The sequence below is a fragment of the Scyliorhinus canicula genome, chromosome 4 (genome assembly GCF_902713615.1).
Source record: "Scyliorhinus canicula chromosome 4, sScyCan1.1, whole genome shotgun sequence".
NCBI classification, from domain to species: Eukaryota; Metazoa; Chordata; class Chondrichthyes; order Carcharhiniformes; family Scyliorhinidae; genus Scyliorhinus; species Scyliorhinus canicula.
The window spans coordinates 227952239-227972447 of NC_052149.1; the positions used below are offsets into that span (position 1 = coordinate 227952239).

The window sequence follows — 20209 nt, forward strand, 5'->3', positions numbered from 1 at the left end:
CCCACCCCTAGTTGCCCTGAGATGGTGCGGTGAACCACTGCCTTAAACCTCCTGGTGTTCTCCTCTGGACGGTGTTCTGGAGCCAAACAGGCGGATGGTGAATATCCCATCTGCTTTAATCCCTGTGGATAATTCAGAAGCTTTGAGTGGTCAGGTGAGGAGAGGAACCACTTGCATTTGAGCAACCATCCAGACTCTGGGAGCATAGGGTCAGGAGGAGGCCATTCAGTCCCTGAAGCCTGTCCACCATTCAGTTAGATCATTGAGGACCTGTATCTAAACTCCATGTATTCACTTGAGTTCCACATTCCTTCATGCCCTTTTACAACAAAAACCTGCCATTCAATCCTGGGGCAGCACGGTAGCACAAGTGGATAGCACTGTGGCTTCACAGCGCCAGGATCCCAGGTTCGATTCCGGCTTGGGTCACTGTCTGTGTGGAGTCTGCACATCCTCCCCGTGTCTGCGTGGGTTTCCTCCGGGTGCTCCGGTTTCCTCCCACAGTCCAAAGACGTGCAGGTTAGGTGGATTGGCCACGATAAATTGCCCGTCGTGACCAAAAAAGGGTTAGGAGGGGTTATTGGGTTACAGGGATAGGGTGGAAGTGAGGGCTTAAGTGGGTCGGTGCAGACTCGATGGGCCGAATGGCCTCCTTCTGCACTGTATGTTCTGTGTTGTTCAATTCACATTGACCCCTGACCTCACCATTTTTAGTGGGGAGCGAGTTTCAGATTTCCACGAACTTCTGTGTGGGGAAGTGTCTTCTGACATCATCCCTGAACAGCATTGCTGTAGTTTTTAGGTAATGTCTCCTTTTCCTGGTCTCCGCCCAAACCAGAAGAAATAATTTCGCTCTATCTCTCCAACCGCACCTCTATTAGATCACCCCTTAATCTTCCAAACGCGGGGGGAAAGAAGCCTAGTCCATGCAATCTTTCCTTTATAATTTGCTTCGATTAGCCCCTGGTATTATTCCAGTGAACCCACGGGTGGTGCAGTGGTTAGCACTGCTACCTCACGGCGCCGAGGCCCTGGGTTCGAACCCGGCCCCGGGTCACAGTCCGTGTGGAGTTTGCACATTCTCCCCCTGTTTGCGTGGGCCTCACCCCCACAACCCAAAAGACGTGCAGGTCAGGTGGATTGGCCGCGCTAAATTGCCCCTTCATTGGAAAATAATAATAATTGGGTACTCTAAATTTATTAAAATAGAAAGAAAATTCCAGTGAATCCAGTGAGGCTGCTTCCTCTGCAAGACAGTAACTAAGGCAAGGCAATGGCCTAGTGGTATTGTCACTGGACCAGAGATCCAGAGACCCAGAGTCCCAGGTTCAAATCCCGCCATGGCAGATGGTGAAATTTGAGTTCAATAAAAATCTGAAACCTTTGTCAATTATCACAAAAAAAAATCTGACTCATGAATGTCCTTCCCTGGTCTGGCCTATATGTGACTCCAGATCCACAGCAATGCAGCTGACTCTTAAATGCCCTCAGGTACAGGCCCAGCCAGCGATGCCCATAAAGGATAAAGAAAAGAAGATTTCTTCCTGTGACGCGACCTCCAGATCTGAGTGCGGCATCCTCCAGATGGGGCTTGAGCAAGGCCCTGTTCATATTTTTCTTATTCATTCATGGGATGTGAGCATCGTTGGCTGGGTCAGCATTTGTTGCCCATCCCTAAGTGCCCTCGAGAAGTTGGTGTTGGTACACCCACAGTGCTGTCAGGGTCGGAGTTCCAGGAGTTTTGACCCAGCGACAGTGAAGGAACGCCGATATATTCCCAAGTCAGGATGGTGAGTGACTTGGAGGGGAACCTCCAGGCAGTGACAATCCCATGTGTCTGCTGCCCTTGTCCTTCTAGACGGTAGAGGTCGTGGGTTTGGAAGGTGTTGTCGAAGGAAGGAAGATGCTGTCTCTGCACTGTCCTTGTAACAATTCTGGTTGTGCTTCAGGTGGAGTTGGTGGGCATTTTGTAAATCATTTAGGGCTCGCTGACTGCAGAGCTGGTCAAACCCTGAACTTGCAATGGAGGGAAGGTCATTGATGAATCAGCAGATTCAAAGATCGCTTTCATGATGGGGTTTAACCTCCTGACCCTGGGTTGTTGTAAATATGTGATCTGTGATGCTCTATCTGTTGATTATAAAATCTACTGGAGAAATGACAGCATGTGACTAATCCCAAGTGATCAGCTTTGTCTTTCTGATTGGCCGGTAATTGACTCTCTCTGTTCTTCACCACACGGTAGGTTTGCCAGTTGGAAATACAGCCGGGGAACAGGGACAGAGAGTCCAGTCTGGACAAGGAGGCACGCAAGTGGGCAACTAAACTGGCAAATAACCACAAGGTCATCGCCCATGGAGAGCGGGTCAGTCAGAGCAACTTCTCTCATCATTTCTGTGTCCAGATGTTGCTACATTGACTATCTGGAAGGAATTATCAAAGGCCTTAATTATCACAACTCTAACTGCTCTCTATGGTCCCCTCCATACCTTCGGATCCAATCTGTGAGCTCCATGTACTACACAGCCTTCCCTACGGTCGACACATGCTATACGATCTGCTCTCTGACCTTCACACTTCTGCTCAACGATCTGCACATGCCAGACGATCTTTCAACGATCACCACACTGCATCTGATGCACTCTCTGCTTCCTTTCAGGTTTTACGCAACTTAGACCAGCGAAGGAAACTGTTGTCTGAGGAAGAGGCATCCAGCATCGAGTCAAAGATGGAAGAGATTAAGGAGAATATCAGGAAAGCAGAGGTGAGGGGTCACTGGGAGGATTAGGCGCCTTAAACCTCCACTCCTAAATGGTTGTTTGAATGTAAATGGCTGGCACGCTAGCACGGTGGTTAGCACTGTTGCTTCACAGTGCCAGCGCCCAGGTTCAATTCCCGGCTTGGATCACTGTCTGTGCGGAGTCTGCATGTTCTCCCCGTGTCTGTGTGGGTTTTCTCCGGGTGCTCCGGTTTCCTCCCACAAGTCCCAAAAGACGTGCTGTTAGGTGAAATGGACATTCTGAATTCTCCCTCCATATACCCGAACAGGCGCCGGAATGTGGCGACTAGGGGATTTTCACAGTAACTTCATTGTGGTGTTAATGTAACCTATTTGTGACAATAATAAAGATTATTATTATTTCAAAAATGAGCCAAATTATGCTGAAGCGGAGAGTTGACCATGTAACCCAGCAGTCTGGGTGCTCCTCATTCACTTTGAAGGTTTCTGCTTTCAGGTTTTGTATAATTCACAAACATGTCCTGTACACCAAGGTCTAGGTCATTAATGTAAATCAAGAAGAGCATGGGTTGTAACACCAACATCTGGGGAACTCCACTATAAATCTTCCTCTAGTCTGAATAACAACTGTTGTCTCTGGCTCAGTTCCCTGTCACCCAGCTGGTTTCATATCCATTCTGTTACTGAACCCATGAGCTCCAACTTTGCTCACAAGCCTATTGTGTGGCACTTTATCAAATGTCTTTTGGAAGTCCATGGGTACCACGTCAACAGCATTATGATCATTAACTCTCTCTATTCCCCTATCACCAAACTGCAGAAAATTAGTTAAATGCTATCTGTCCGAAACAAACCTGAGCTGGTTTTCCTTAATTAACCCGCGTTCGCCCAAATGACTATTGATTTTGTCCCGAATTATCATTTCTAGAAGTTTCCCTACCACTGAGGTTAAACTCAATTGTCTGTAGTTTCCTACACAAAGCCCATCGAGTCTGCACCGGCTCTTGGAAAGAGCACCCTACCCAAGGTCAACACCACCACCCTATCCCCATAACCCAGTAACCGCACCCAACACTAAGGGCAATTTCGGACACTAAGGGCAATTTATTATGGCCAATCCACCTAACCTGCACATCTTTGGACTGTGGGAGGAAACGGGAGCACCCGGAGGAAACCCACGCACACACGGGGAGGATGTGCAGACTCCGTACAGACAGTGACCCAAGCCGGAATCGAACCTGGGACCCTGGAGCTGTGAAGCAACTGTGCTAACCACAGTGCTACCGTGCTGCCCCTGGCTTTGTAGGTTTTAACGGCCCCCAGCCTGTTGGAACCGGGCACACTTTGTCCTGATAGGCCGGATGTCATGTGACCTCCGAGATTTGATGAGGCCTCAGTCAGGGAGGTCACGTGGCCCCTGCTGTTCGCCACAACACCCTCCGAGTCTTCTACATTCAGCCGCATTCTCGGTTATACTTATCCACCTGACACTTGTCATAAGCAAACCTTTCTGCTTCATCTTAAACTCTATCTCTTTTGTCATCCAGAGAGTTCTGGATTTTTTTTGCCCTATCTTTCCCCTCCATGGGAATTTACCTTGATTGTACCCGACCTGTTTCTCCTTTAAACGGAGCCATTGTTCAGTCACCATTTTTTCTGCCAAACATTGTTTCCAATTTGTCAGGCCCACATCCATTTTCACCCCATTGAGGTTGGTTTTCCCCACAGTTAATTATTCTTACTCTGGATTGTTTCTTTGCCCTTTTCCAAAGCCAACCTACTCCTGATGATGCGATGATCACTGTTGCCTAAATGTTGCCCTATTGACACTTGATCCACTTGGCCCACTTTGTTCTCGTACTGCCTCCTCTCTTGTCGGGAACTTTTGTCCCTCTGCCCTTTCCACAACTACTATCCCAATGTAATGAAAAAATGAAAATTGCTTATTGTCACGAGTAGGCTTCAATGAAGTTACTGTGAAAAGCCCCTAGTCGCCACATTCCGGTGCCTGCCTGGGGAGGCTGGTACGGGAATCGAACCGTGCTGTTGGCCTACCTTGGTCGGCTTTAAAAGCCAGCGATTTAGCCCAGTGAGCTAAACCAGCCCCTGTATATTCAATGTATATTCAGATCATTAAAGACCCCCCCCCCCCCTCCAACAAAGGCCTTTCCTAGTCTCAGAGACTTGGTTAGATGCTACAATGGTGCAATAACCCCCAATGTGCCATTGAGTTAATAAGCGGGTGTGGGAGCCGAGTTGGAGCAGTGTTTGGGCCTTGCAGCTGGAATGAGTGGAGGAACACCTGTACTGCGCCTGAGGAATTGTATCTTTATGTTTCCCACTCAGATGAGCAAATTGAAGGCAGCTTCACGCTTGAATCTGCTGCGTGAGGCCGGGCTCGAGGTGGACACGTGGCTGGTCAGCACCATGAACCAAGCGAGTGAGGAACTGGAGAGAGAGAGGAGGCTGAGCGAGGCTAGAGTGTCAAACGGAGGCATGACACCAGAGGTGAGGATGTTTCTGACACGGAGCATTGCATCAGGAGTGAAACCTCTGCGAAAACGTGTAAAACAGAATTTGTCACTGTGATGATATGATCTGCATACTCGTCTGCCATTGGGCCAGAACGTCGGCTTACCATTGGCCCTGGTCGGTCATGTGCCTCTCGACCGATTGGCCGAGAGGCTGAGTTAACCACGCCTCTATTAACGAGGTATAAATGCTCAAACGCCTGACGATCGTCCCTTTCCACTGTAGACGATCGCAGAGCTGTGTTCTAGTTAATTAAAGCCAGACTTTGGTAAATCACTCGCCTCGCGTGCAATCGATGGTACATCAATCACATGGTCCGGGGTCTCTCCAACAACTATTGCAACATATTTGTCCAAGAGCTTTCTCTCTCTCTCTGTTTCCCTGACACACCTTTACATGCCCTCACTCTCTTTCTGTCTGTCTGTCTCTCTCTCTCTCTCTCTCTCTCTCTTTTTCTCTCTTTCTCTGTCTCTCTCTCAAACGCAAGTCCTTCTCTGCCTCGGTCCCCCTCTCACTTTCTCAATACACCTCTGTCTCTGCCCATCTTCCTCTCCCACTCTCCCTCTTTTTCTTTTCCCCCTCCTTTCTCTTCCAGCCTGTTACAGAGTTTTATTATTATTCACCTTATGCAAATACATTGCTGATGTCATCAGTAAGTGCTGTGACGTTATCAGTTGTTATTACCTGTCTATATTCGCATTTAACTGTCGTTAGTTCTAATTCTATTCTGTTACTGTTATTTCGATGAGCAGCTAGTTGCTCCTGTTTTTGAGTGTTTTAAACTTTGTTATTTTGATATATTGAAGAAGATTAACTTTATTTATTAACTTTATTAACAATTTTTTTCGACTACCTGTTTGCGGTCAAGTGGCCATATCTTTTTGCCGATGAGAATTTGAAAAAAATTGAGTTTCAGCACGTTCAACGCAAAAGTTTTGCTAAGTTTACCGACAGAAGACAAGTTAGCAGTGCCGTGGCTCAGTTTGGGCCTATCAGGAAATTCGTGAGAGAGAACGTGAACTGGGCAGAATACGTGGAAAGGTTGGAACACTTTTTCTTGGCAAATGGGATCGCTGACGTGGCTAGAAAGTTAGAAAGTGCTCAATTCTCCAGAGTGTGTGTGGAGAAAGCTACAAGCTAGTGAGAAATTTAGCAACATGACAGGGGACATTTTATTTGTCGATTTAGTTATACACATTCAGAATCACCACAACCCTAAGTAATTGTTTCAAATTCCATAGCCGTTTTCAGAAGACAAGACAGTCTGTCGCCAACCTTGTTGCTGAATTGCAGGAGATGCCTGAATATTGCGAGTTTGGGACAGTTTTGGGAAGACATGCTGTGGGACAGACTAGCTTGTGGCATTAACAAGGGCAGCATTCAGTGGCATTTGCTGAGGGATGCCACACTTACTTGTAAGAATGCTCCAGAAATTTCTCAGGGCATGGAAATGGTTGCCAATAATGCAAAAGATATTCAGAAGGCCAATGGCGGCTCTGGATCAAGTAAAGGAAGAAGCTGCAAGTAAAAGGTGAAGACAATGGAGTGTTTTAGGTGTGGATCATTACACTATGTGAATCGTCATAAGTTTGTGGATGCTGTTTGTCACTAGTGCAACAAGGAGTTTTTAGCGAAACAGTGGCGGAGTGCCAAGAGAAGGTTGAAGACTGAGCAGGGAACTTCAAATGCAAGGAGGCCTCAGTTGATGGCGCCTTGCTTGGAAACCTCACACCACGCAGAGGAGCACTATTACATCATGTTTAATATGGTGAGGGACCTGCAGAGCCTATTTATGCCACAGTGAAAGTTGATGGACAGGAAATGAAGATGGAGGTGGACACAGGAGCCTTAGGAATCACTGAGGACACCTTCAGGAAGATTTGGGGCTCTAAGCAGGCACGAGCCCCAAATCAGGCGGGAGTCAACTGTCGGACATACACCGGCAAGACTATATCATTATTTGGAGCATTGAGGTAGACATTGCATATAACAACCAAGAAGCAAGAGCACGGCTCCTGGTAGTAAAAGGGCACGTTCTAGTCTGCGTGGGCGTGACTGGCACAGGAATGTGCAGTTGAGCTGGGGTGAGATAAAGCACATAACACAGAACGTCATTTAGGGGGCAGCACGGTAGCATGGTGGTTAGCATAAATGCTTCACAGCTCCAGGGTCCCAGGTTCGATTCCCGGCTGGGTCACTGTCTGTGCGGAGTCTGCACGTCCTCCCCGTGTGTGCGTGGGTTTCCTCCGGGTGCTCCGGTTTCCTCCCACAGTCCAAAGATGTGCGGGTTAGGTGGATTGGCCATGCTAAATTGCCCGTAGTGTCCTAAAATGTAAGGTTAAGGGGGGGGTTGTTGGGTTACGGGTATAGGGTGGATACGTGGGTTTGAGTAGGGTGATCATTGCTCAGCACAACATCGAGGGCCGAAGGGCCTGTTCTGTGCTGTACTGTTCTGTGTTCTGTGTTCATTCAGAGCACTGTCACACAACAGTGACAGAGCACATCATTGATAAATATCTTGAGGTTTCCAAAGATGCATCTACGATGTCCAAAAACATGTGACCCATGAAAGGACCTGCAAAACCCACATGAAGTATCGACCAAGGATGATCATGCCACTCCCAAAGGATGTAATGGTGCTAAGTGACACCATCTTCTGGTTAGATTGAGACGCATTCAAATGAAGTTCACTGCGAAAAGCCCCTAGTTGCCACATTCCGGCGCCTGTTCAGGGAGGCTAGTACAGGAATTGAACCCACACTGCTGGCCCGCCATGGTCAGCTTTAAAAGCCAGCTGTTTAGCCCCCCCAGCGATTCCCCAGCCCGGCAGGGTTCGGAGAATCCCGCCCTGGATCTCTCTCCAGCTGAATTATTGATGGGTAGAAGACCAAAGTCTCACCTGGGTCTGCGACACCCAGATGTTGAAGCAAAAGTGGGAAGGAGACAAGAGAAGCAAGAGAGACCTGGGCTGGGATTCTCCCCTACCCGGCGGGGCGGGGGGTCCCGGCGGGATGGAGTGGCGTGAACCACTCCGACGTCGGGTCGCCCCAAAGGTGCGGAATTCTCCTCACCTTTAGGGGCCAAGCCCTCCCATTGAGGGGCTAGGCCCGCGCTGGAGTGGGTTGGCGCCCCGCCGACCGGCGGGAACGGCCTTTGGCGCCACGCCAGCCGGGGCCGAAGGGACTTCGCCGGCCGCCGGAAGTCCGAGCATGCGCCGGAGCGTCAGCGGCTGCTGACGTCATCCCCGCGCATGCGCAGGGGAGGGGGTCACTTCCACGTCCGCCATCGTGAAGCCTATGGTGAACGCGGAAGGAAAAGAGTGCCCCCCACGGCACAGGCCCGCCCGCTGATTGGTGGGTCCCGATCGCGGGCCGGGCCACCGTGGGGGCATCCCCGGGGCTAGATTGCCCCGCGCCCCCCCCCCCCCCCCAAGGACCCCAGAGCCCGTCCGTGCCGCCTGCTCCCGCCTGTAAGGTAGGTGGTTTGACAGCGGCGGGACTTCGGCCCATCGCGGGCCGGAGAATCGCCTGGGGGGGGGGGGGGGGGCTGGGAGGTGGGGGGGGGGGGGGGGCGCCCCGCCGACAGGTGCGGCGCGATTCACGCCCCCGCCGAATCTGGTGCCGGAGACTTCGGGAGACGGCGGGGGCGGGATTCACGCCGGCCTCCGGCGATTCTGCGACCCGGCCGGGGGGGGGGGGGGGGGGGGGGGGTCGGAGAATCCCGCCCCAGATCATCATGCTCAGGAGAGACATTTTAACCCGAATGATTGTTTATATGTTTATATATTTGGCAGTAACCAGCATTAACTACCTGGGGTTATTCTTAACCAAAGTTGTCCTGTATCCTTGATAGTGATATTGAACAAGGAAGAGTTGTTCACAGGTACCAAGATCATACTCGCCTACGCAATAACTCAGAGACAGCAAAACCTCCAGATAACCCAATGGAAAGAAATGCTGCTGTGGAAATTCAACAAGAAGTGGTTCCTGTTGCATCAGGATTTCCAGTGGACTCCACATCTGGAGAGGGACACTCGTACACAGATACGAACCTACTCCTGGGCCTAGAAGTTCAGTTCAGCTTAGTCGAGCATCACCAGAGTTGACGGAGTCACAAATGGTACTGCAAATATCACAGCAGAGGTGGAAAGCTCCTGAAAGACTGACATATAATTTAGGCATTAGTTGCATTGTATTTCTGTCTTCAAAGGGGACTAAAGTTTACGGGGGGAGAAGTGTTTATAGAGTATTGTTGTTATTATTATGCATCTTCATATTTAAATCCATTGCTGATGTCATCAGTAAGTGCTGTGACATCATTAATGGTTATTATCTGTATATTTGGATTTAATTGCTGCTCGTTCTGATTCTATTCAGTTACTGTTATTTCGATGTTGAACTACTTGTTCCTGTTTTTGAGTCCATACAGCATTTTAAACGTAGTTATTTTTATATATTAAAGAAGATGAACTTGCACTACTTTTTTTTTTAACTACCTTTTTGTGGTAAAGTTACCACACATCTCTTTCTCACCATTTTCCCTTCTCTCACCAATTTTCTCTCACCCTCCCCACTTTTTTCCCCTCCCTCACTTCCTATCCCTCTGCCCACTCTTTCTCTCTCTTGTCCTCCCTCTCTCTGGTCCTCCCTCTCTCTCTAGTTTTCTCCCTCCTTTTTCTGGTTCTCTCCCTCTTTTTGGTTTTGTCTCTCTCTTTCTGGTCCTCTCTCTCTCTTCCTCTGTGTCGATCTTTCTGTCAGTTCCCGCTCTCTCTCTCTCTCACTCTCTCCCCTGTTACAGTTGTCTGTCGCTATTTTCAATTTACTTGTTATTTTGACAGTTTGACGAGTTGGATTTCACTGATTTTGAGGAGTTTGATGACAACAATGAGATATTTGATGAGATCAGCGAGTCGAACATAGTCAGTTCCGCTCGTGTGTACCCAGTACTCTGTAAAGTACTCTACAGTTACCAGGTACGTGGGTCAGGGGTCAACTTGCCTCCAGAGCATTGTGGTCCCTATTTGGCCTGGGATTTGTTTTTTTACATCCAGCTGTGAGCATCGCAATTTAATAAATCATTAAAACCACGGCCCCTGGGGGGCGTACTGGCGCAGTGGTTAGCACTGCAGCCTCGCGGCGCTGAGGACCAGGGTTCGATTGCGGCCCAGGTCACTCGACATGGACTGGTTTAGCTCACCAGGCTAAATCGCTGGATTTTAAAGCAGACCAAACAGGCCAGCAGCACGGTTCGATTCCCGTACCAGCCTCCCCGGACAGGCGCCGGAATGTGGCGACTAGGGGCTTTTCACGGTAACTTCATTGAAGCCTACTTGTGACAATAAGCGATTTTCATTTTTCATTTCATTTCATGTGGAGTTTGCACATTCTCCCCATGTTTGTGTGGGTCTCACCCCCACAACACGAAGGTGTACAGGGTAGATGGAATGGCCACGCTAAATTGCCCCTTAATTGGAACAAAAAAATTTAACATTTTTTTAAAAACATGGCCCATCTGGTAGTGCAGCACTCCCTCAGTACTGCTCCTCTGATAGTGCAGCACCCCCTCAGTACTGACCTTCTGACAGTGCAGCACTCCCTCAGTACTGACCCTCTGACAGTGCAGCACTCCCTCAGTACTGACCCTCTGACAGTATAGCACTCCCTCAGTACTGACCCTCTGACAGTGCGGCACTCCCTCAGTACTGATCCTCTGACAGTGCAGCACTCCCTCAGTACTGACCCTCTGACAGTGCCGCACTCCCTCAGTACTGACCCTCTGACAGTGCAGCACTCCCTCAGACTGACCCTCTGACGGTGCAGCACTCCCTCAGTACTGACCCTCTGACAGTGCAGCACTCCCTCAGTACTGACCTTCTGACGGTGCAGCACTCCCTCAGTACTGTCCCTCTGACAGTGCAGCACTCCCTCAGTACTGACCCACTGACAGTGCAGCACTCCCTCAGTACTGACCCTCTGACAGTGCAGCACTCCCTCAGTACTGACCCTCTGACAGTGCAGCACTCCCTCAGTACTGACCCTCTGACAATGCAGCACTCCCTCAGTACTGACCCTCTGACAGTGCAGCACTCCCTCAGTACCGACCCTCTGACAGTGCAGCACTCCCTCAGAACCGACCCTCTGACAGTGCAGCATTCCCTCAGTACTGACCCTCTGACAGTGCAGCACTCCCTCAGTACTGACCCTCTGACATTGCAGCACTCCCTCAGTACTGACCCTCTGACAGTGCAGCACTCCCTCAGTACTGACCCTCTGACAGTGCAGCACTCCCTCAGTACTGTCCCTCTGACAGTGCAGCACTCCCTCACTACTGACCCTCTGACAGTGCAGCACTCCCTCAGTATTGACCCTCTGACAGTGCAGCACTCCCTCAGTACTGACCCTCTGACAGTGCAGCACTCCCTCAGTACTGACCCTCTAACAGTGCAGCACTCCCTCAGTATTGACCCTCTGACAGTGCAGCACTCCCTCAGTACTGACCCTCTGACAGTGCAGCACTCCCTCAGTACTGACCCTCCGACAGTGCAGCACTCCCTCAGTATTGACCCTCTGACAGTGCAGCACTCCCTCAGTACTGACCCTCTGACAGTGCGGCACTCCCTCAGTACTGACCCTCTGACAGTGCAGCGCTCCCTCAGTACTGACCCTCTGACAGTGCAGCGCGCCCTCAGTACTGACCCTCTGACAGTGCAGCACTCCCTCAGTACTGACCCTCTGACAGTGCAGCGCTCCCTCAGTACTGACCCTCTGACAGTGCAGCGCGCCCTCAGTACTGACCCTCTGACAGTGCAGCACTCCCTCAGTACTGACCCTCTGACAGTGCAGCACTCCCTCACTACTGACCCTCTGACAGTGCAGCGCTCCCTCAGTACTGACCCTCTGACAGTGCAGCACTCCCTCAGTACTGACCCTCTGACAGTGCAGCACTCCCTCAGTACTGACCCTCTGACAGTGCAGCACTCCCTCAGTACTGACCTTCTACACTGCAGCACTCCCTCAGTTCTTCCCCTCTGACAGTGCAGCACTCCCTCAGTACTGACCCTCTGACAGTGCAGCACTCCCTCAGTACTGACCCTCTGACAGTGCAGCGCTCCCTCAGTACTGACCCTCTGACAGTGCAGCACTCCCTCAGTACTGACCCTCTGACAGTGCAGCACTCCCTCAGTACTGTAATGATCGTGTCAGTCTGGATTATGGACTCAGGTTTCATAGAATCATAGAATTCCTTGAGTGCAGAAGGAGGCCATTCGGTCCATCAAGTCTGCAACGACATCCGAAAGAACACCCTGCTGAGGAAACTCCCCCGTCCTGTCCCCATATCCCCAGCTAACCTCTGGATAGTAAAGGGCAATTCAGCTTGGCTAATCCACCTAACCTGCATACCTTTGGGCTGTGGGAGGAAACCGGAGCACCCGGAGGAAAATCACGCAGACAGGGGGAGAACGTGCAAACTCCGCACAGTCACCCAAGGCTGGAATTGATCCCGGGTCCCTGCCACCGCGCAACCCTATAAAGCAAGAGTAAAATATTGCTCAAACTTCCCGATGGGCTAACCAAATGCAGCGCTGAAGCCCCGGACCAGGTCAGCTTGGCTGAATGTATCTATATTGGTATTAGGCCAACACCGCAGGACCCTGCATTGTTGGGGGGCTTGGGGCCTGATGGAAAATGGCCTGGTCACACTCCATTGAGTCCCTGCTGGGTAACTGTCTAGTACCTGTGGACTGGAACAGGAAGGGACTCAGTTGTGATACCCACCTTGCTTGTGAAAGCCACATAAACTCACCCTGCAGACTGTGTGGAAGGGCACCAGGAGATTAGATCTCCCAAGCAGTCAGGTTTGTTTTGCATGTACCATGTTCAAAGGGCAGCACGGTAGCATTGTGGATAGTGCAATTGCTTCACAGCTCCAGGGTCCCAGGTTCGATTCCCGGCTTGGGTCACTGTCTGTGCGGAGTCTGCACATACTCCCCGTGTGTGCGTGGGTTTCCTCCGGGTGCTCCGGTTTCCTCCCACAGTCCAAAGATGTGCAGGTTAGGTGGATTGGCCATGATAAATTGCCCTTAGTGTCCGAAATTGCCCTTGGTGTTGGGTGGGGTTATGGGGATAGGGTGGAAGTGTTGACCTTGGGTAGGGTGCTCTTTCCAAGAGCCGGTGCAGACTCGATGGGCCGAATGGCCTCCTTCTGCACTGTAAATTCTATGATAATCTATGATGTTCCGCGGCTTGCTGCCAGTATCTAATTGTTTAATTCTCATGTTAAAGTCATGCCTACAGCCGGCATTTGTACTTTGCTAATGAGGAACTTGTGCTCAATCTCCCGGCCTGTTGTTGGCCGGGGTACATTTCGCAGGCAGAGGTTGTGTGAGCTCACTGAAAAGAATCTTGTAGTTTCCTACATGGAAGAGCCCACTGTGCTCCTCGAAAAAGGTATCCAGTTAACCCCGACGCTCCCTCTAATCTAAGGAGAACAATCCCCGTGTCTCTGACTTCTCCACATCGCTGGAGTCTCTCATTCCTGGTCCCATTATCGTCAATCTCCTCTGCGACCTCTCCATGACCTTCACATCCATTGAAGTGCGGTGCCCAATATCGGGGACACAACACTCCACCCGAGTCTGAACCAGTGTGACATACGCTTTAGAATCATTTATTTGCTTTTGTACCTGTATTTATAAAACCAAGAGGTGATTTCCTCAGTCCCTCTCCTCCTGTTCCCAGGCCACACAGTCTGATGAACTGACCATCACTCTGGAAGAGCAGCTGGAGGTGATTGAAGATGGCGACATGGAGGATTGGGTGAAGGTGAGTTCTGTAGGCCGCTTGCATTGTGCATCTGTGAAATTCCTAACCGCAGAGGGCTGTGGAGGCCGGGTCCTTCAGTATGTTCACGGCTGAGATAAACAGAATTTTACTCCGTAAAGGAGCCGAGGCTTATGGGGTTGAGGTGGGAAAGTGGAGTTGAGGATGGGATTTACTGGCCTCGTCGTGCCCGAATTGGGGTCGCGACAAGGCCTTTGAATCTCACGAGAGCCTCTTGCGGGATTCGCAACGTTTGAGAAACCTCACGAGATTCAATCAAACCCCATGAGACATTGCAATCTGGATCCTGCCCTCGCTGGGCCACATTCCAATCAGCAAATTCAAATGTTCCATTAAGCTCATTTAAATATGTCTGCGGTGTATTCTCCCGGGACCCGGGAACTAATGGCTTCCCCAGCGAGGCCTTGCCTGGCCGCCATTTAGTACTGGTCCTCACAAACATGGACAAGTCGTAACAGCTCCGGCGGAGTTCTCAGAGGCCATGGGAGACCCCCGGGTGGTTGGGCTATGGACAGAGTGGTACCCTGGTATTCCCATTGGCACCCAAGCACCTTGAGACTGCCAACATGGCACCACTGCCAGGTGCCCGGGTGGCACTGCCTGGCTGATAGGGGCACTTCCAGAGTGCCAGGCTGGCAGTGCCAAGGCGCCTGGGTTCCAGGTTGCCCATGCCAGGCACAGAATGCCTTGCCCTTACGAGGTGGGGTGAGGGGGAGTTTGAGGAATCCGGAAGAAGTAAGTTGGTGTGGGCAGCACGGTGGCGCAGTGGGTTCGCACTGCTGCCTCACGGCGCCGAAGGCCCCAGGTTCGATCCCGGCCCTGGGTCACTGCCTGTATGGAGTTTGCCCGTTCTCCCCGTGTCTGCATGGGTTTCATCCCCACAACCCAAAGATGTGCCGGGTAGGTGGATTGGCCACGTTAAACTGCCCCTTAATTGGGAAAAATGAATTGGGTACTCAAAATTTTTTTAAAAATAAGTAAGTGGGTGCAGTGGGGTGGGGGGTGTGGGGGGTCCAGAGGCTGCGCTGGTGATGCAGAGGGGAGTCGAAAGATCGGGGCTGCCTTTAAAAACAGGTCCACGAATACTCTTCCTGCACTAGTGAGCTGAGCTTGTCAGTGCAGGGAACGATGTAAGTGCGGCCATGATGGGCCATTCCCCTCCAAGGCAGAGAAAAATGGCCAAGTGCCGTTGAATAGCGGGGGTGCTTCTCGGCGCTGCAGCCGATTGAGAGATACCCCGCTCAAACCGCTCAAACCCGCCTGAGGATTATCATTTCAGAACGATCATGATCTCATTGATTGGTGGTGCAGACTTGATGGGCCGAATGGTCTTATAAAGTCTCTTTAATAAGAGACAAGAAAGCAGTGGCAGAGTACCGTATACCATACAACCCAACCCAGTGTGGTAGATTCGGTGGGGGGGGGGGGGGGGGGGGGAGCGGTGCGTAGGTCAGAGGTCAGAAGATTTTGGATTAAAGGGTCTTGGTGCCGCTCCCAGGGTACTCGCTACCGGTCAGCTCACCAGAGATACTGAGTGATGGCCATTCACAACTCTGAGGGGCTGCAGTCCAGTTGGTTATTTTCTGTCTTTACTCTTTCTATGATTCTAGACCACTCGGCCCATTTTGTTCGACCTAGCTCCTTGAAAGAGCTAACCAATTAGTCCCACTTTCCCCTTTATCCTCTAGTTAATTTAGTTTTCCTTTATATTGTCCCCCAGAGCTGATATACCTTTTGCTGCCCATTATTTGCATATGGTTCCATTAGCTTGACAGGCTGTTTCTGCATCAACTGACCCCCCCCCCCCCATCTCTCTCTCTCTCTCTCTCTCCCCCCCCCCCCTCCCCCCCCCCCCCCCCAACCTTCCGACCCATACAGTCAGAGATGTTTACAACATGGAAACTGGCCCTTCGTCCCAGCTTGTCCATGCCGCCCAGTGTCTATCAGTAAGCTAGTCCCATTTGGCCCATATCCCTCTATACCCACCCTGCCTGTGTAACTGTCTAACCGCTTTTTAAAGGAACAAATTGTAGCCGCCTCACCCACTGCCTCTGGCAGCTCATTCCAGATGCTCACCACCCTCTGTGTTAAAAAATTTCCCCTCTGGTCTCTTTTGTATCTCTCCCCTCTCACCTTAAACCTATGCCCTCTAGTTCCAGACCCCTCTACCTTTGGGAAAAGATGTTGACTATCGACCTTATCTATGCCCCTCATTATTTGATAGAGCTCGATAAGATCACCCCTAAGCCTCCTCCGCTCAAGGGAAAAAAGTCCCAGCCTATCCAGCCTCTCCTTATAACTCAGACCATCAAATCCTGGTAACAGCCTCGTAAATCTCTTCTGCACTCTTTCTAGTTTAACAATATCCTTCCTATAATACGGTGACCAGAACTGAACATGGTATTCCATGTGTGGTCTCACTAATGTCTTGTGCAACTTCAACAAGACGTCCCAACTCCTGTTTTCAATGTTCTTACCAATAAAACCTGGCATGCTGAATGCCTTCTTCACCACCCTGTCCACCTTCAGGGAGCTACGAACCTGTACTCCTAGATCCCTTTGTTCTGTAACTCTCCCCAACTCCCTACCATTAACTGAGTAGGTCCTGCCCTGATTCAATCTACCAAAATGCATCGCCTCACATTTATCCAAATTAAACTCCATCTGCCATTCATCGGCCCACTGGCCCAATTGGTCAAACCCTTACTGAGTTCTTCAAATTGTTTTTATTTTCAGTCCCGTTTCTTTTCCCTTCCATTAGGCTCTGAATAAGTCTGGCCAAATAGGCTACGTTCCCGAGAAGTATCTCCAGTTCCCAAGTGGCCACGGTCTGTCCAGCAGGATCTCCGCAGTCACGGCCTCCGATATTGCTTCGTACTCCTCGTCCAGCAGCTCTGCTGAACAGGAACTGATGGGCAGCAGCGGCCTGGAGCAGGCTGCAGATGGAGGTAGGTCCAAGCTCGGTGTTTCACCCATTGTGGAGGCCTAGGTGTGGAGCCAGGGGGCAGGGTCAACCTTCGCTGGAACCCCCCTCCCCTAACGACGAGGTACGGAGGGAAGAGGTTAATCACAGAGTGTTGATTCATTGGCAGCAGGTTTTGCTTCTGAAAACCCACCATAGGCTGAGGAAATAAAAGGACACTCAATTCTGAGATTTTTAAAAAATTCATTCTTCCGGCTTTGTTGGTTAGGCCAGCATGTTGCCCACCCCCAATTGGCCGTAGGAATTGGTGGTGAGCTGCCGCCTTGAACGGACGCAGCCCATGTGACGAACGGTTCGCAAACTGTTCAGCAAGGTGGCGCATTTCAATGAGACAAACAATTCCACGGCATACCCACTTTTATCCAGCTGAATTTATTGCTCATCATAGAATTTACAGTGCAGAAGGAGGCCACTCGGCCCATCGAGTCTGCACCGGCTCCTGCAAAGAGCACCCTACCCAAGCCCACACCCCCACCCTATCCCCGTAACCCTACCCAACACTAAGGGCAATTTTGGACACTAAAGGCAATTTAGCATGGCCAATCCACCTAACCTGCACATCTTTGGACTGTGGGAGGAAACCGGAGCACCCGGAGGAAACCCACGCACACACGGGGAGGATGTGAAGACTCCGCACAGACAGTGACCCAAGCCAGGAATCGAACCTGGGACCCTGGAGCTGTGAAGCAACTGTGCTAACCACTATGCTACCGTGCTGCCCCAAATGGGTGTGGGGGGGGGGGGTGAAATCCCAGGAAAGAAGGGGACAGATCCATGATCCTGTCAGCCACCGGACTATTTGGTCAGTGAGAGGGAGCTGCCGGTGTTGAGAGGGGAGGGGAGGAGCTGTCTGGCGAAATGACATGTGAAGCAGTTTCACAATGCATTGTGGCCAGGGTTACAGAACCATCTGAAAGTAAATGCCAATAACCTGACTCCTGGTGGATAGATCCAATGGGCTATCAGATTGTGGGGTTTGACTGAAGGCCTCAGAGTCCAAATGTATTTTTGAAGGTGAAATTATTTAGATAAGGAGGACCTACAGTTAACGAAAGAACTCGGTGCCTTGCCCAAGGCAGCACACCCCCCCCCCCCCCCCCCCCCCCACCCCACCCGCACGGGAAGGTAATGTTCAGACTTCAGCAAGTGGTAGAAGAATTTCTTCAATTGCCTTTAGCACAATTATCTATCATTGTGTTCTTTTGTCTGTCAAGACATATATTGAATTGGAGATGCTGGCGTTGGACTGAGGTGAGCACAGTAATAAGTCTTACAACACCAGGTTAAAGTCCAACAGGTTTGTTTTGAATCACTAGCTTTCGGAGCACTGCTCCTTCCTCAGATAAGGAACACCTGAGACTCGGAGACTGCACCAGTGTAGGTACACCCACAGTGCTGTTAGGGAGGGGGTTTCAGGATTCTGACCCAGCGGCAATGAAGGAACGGCCGATATATTTCCAAGTCGGGATGGTGAGTGGCTTGGTTGGAACGTCCAGGTGGTGGGGTTTCCAGGTATCTGCTGCCCGTGTCCTTCCAGGTGGTAGAGGTCTTGGGTTTGGAAGGTGATGTTGAAGGAGCCTCGGTGAGTGGGTGGCACAGTGGCTAGCGCTGCTGCCTCACAGCGCTTGGGACCCGGGTTCAATTCCCGGGTCCCGAGTCTGTGTAGAGTTTGCACTTTCTCCCCATGTATGCGTAGGTTTCCTCCGGGTGCTCCGGTTTCCTCCCACAGTTCAAAGATGTGCAGGTTAGGTGGAGTGGCCATGCCAAATTGCCCCCTGATGTGCAAAAGGGTAGGTGGGGTTACGGGGATAGGGTAGGGGCGTGGGCCAATTCGAAGGGTTGGTGCAGACCTGATGGGCCAAATGGCCTCCTTGTGCACTGTAGTGATTCTGTGAGTTCCTGCAATGCATCTTGTAGATGGTACTCGCTATTGCCCCTGTATGTTGGTGATGGAGGGATTGAATGTTTGTGGAAGGGGTACCTGGATGGTGTTGAGCTTCTTGAGTGTTGTTGGAGCTGCCAGGAAAATGGAGAATATTCCATCACACACCTGACTTGTGCCTTGCAGATAGACAGGCTCTGGGGAGTCAGGAAGGGAGTTACTTGCCACAGGATTCCTAGCTGCTGACTTGCTCTTGCAGCCATGGTTTGTAGATGGCTAGTTCAGCATAGTTTCTGGTCAATGGTAACCCTCAGGATGTTGATGGTGGGGGATTCAGCAATGGTAATGTCAAGGGGTCATGATTGCATTCTCTCTTCAGAACTGGTTTAGCTCGTGGGCTAGACAGTTAGTTTGTGATGCAGAACAAAGCCAGCAGCGCGGGTTCCAGTCCTGTACCAGCTGAGAATTCTGAATTTTCCCTCCGTGTACCCGAACAGGCGCTGGAATGTGGCGACTTGGGACTTTTCACACTTCATTGCAGTGTTAATGTAAGTCTACTTGTGACAATAACGATTATTTACCTTTATTGGATATGGTCATTGCCTGGCACTTGTGCGGCATGAACGTAACTTGCCACTTGTCAGCCCAAGCCTGGATATTGTCCAGGTCTTGCTGCATTTGGACATGGACTGCTTCAGTATTTGAGAAGTCACGAATGGTGCTGAACACTGTGCAATCATCAGCGAACATTCCCACTTCTGGCCTTACGGTGCAGGGAGGGGGGGGGGGGGGGGGGGGGGGGGGGGGAGCGGAGCAGCTAAAGATGGTTAGGCCTAAGGCATAGTTAGTTGTCCTCTCTCTCGCCTCCAAATCAAGAGGTTCTGAGTTCAAGTCTTTCTCCAGAGACTTGAGCATAAAACCCAGCCTCAGTACTGCCCTGGTGGCTGTGCAGCTCTCCCTCAGTACTGCCCCTCTGACAGTGCTGCCCTCCCTCAGTACTGACCTTGTGTCTGTGCAGCTCTCCCTCAGTACTGCCCTTGTGGCTGTGCAGCTCTCCCTCAGTACTGACCCTCTAACAGTGCAGCACTCCCTCAGTACTGACCCTCTGACAGTGCAGCACTCCTGAAGTACTGCCCCTCTGACAGTGCTGCCCTCCCTCAGTACTGATCCTCTGACAGTGCGGCACTCCCTCAGTACTGCCCTTGTGGCTGTGCAGCTCTCCCTCAGTACTG

The 20209-nt window shown here is 50.9% G+C and overlaps 1 protein-coding gene across 4 annotated transcripts in view; it reads left to right on the forward strand.

The window, feature by feature from the left end:
• The window catches only part of LOC119965424 (F-BAR and double SH3 domains protein 2-like), a 105399-nt gene that overhangs the window by 74531 nt on the left and 10659 nt on the right, over positions 1–20209 (forward strand). For all 4 annotated transcript variants that reach the window (XR_005460512.1, XR_005460513.1, XM_038796190.1 and 1 more), the window contains 6 exons: positions 2246–2365; positions 2660–2764; positions 5087–5248; positions 10110–10244; positions 14011–14094; positions 16874–17060. Coding sequence is in view for 2 of the 4 variants with exons in the window: in XM_038796190.1 (XP_038652118.1) it covers positions 2246–2365; positions 2660–2764; positions 5087–5248; positions 10110–10244; positions 14011–14094; positions 16874–17060 (793 nt within the window). In the remaining 2 variants the exon portion in view is untranslated. The remainder of the gene's footprint in view (positions 1–2245; positions 2366–2659; positions 2765–5086; positions 5249–10109; positions 10245–14010; positions 14095–16873; positions 17061–20209) is intronic.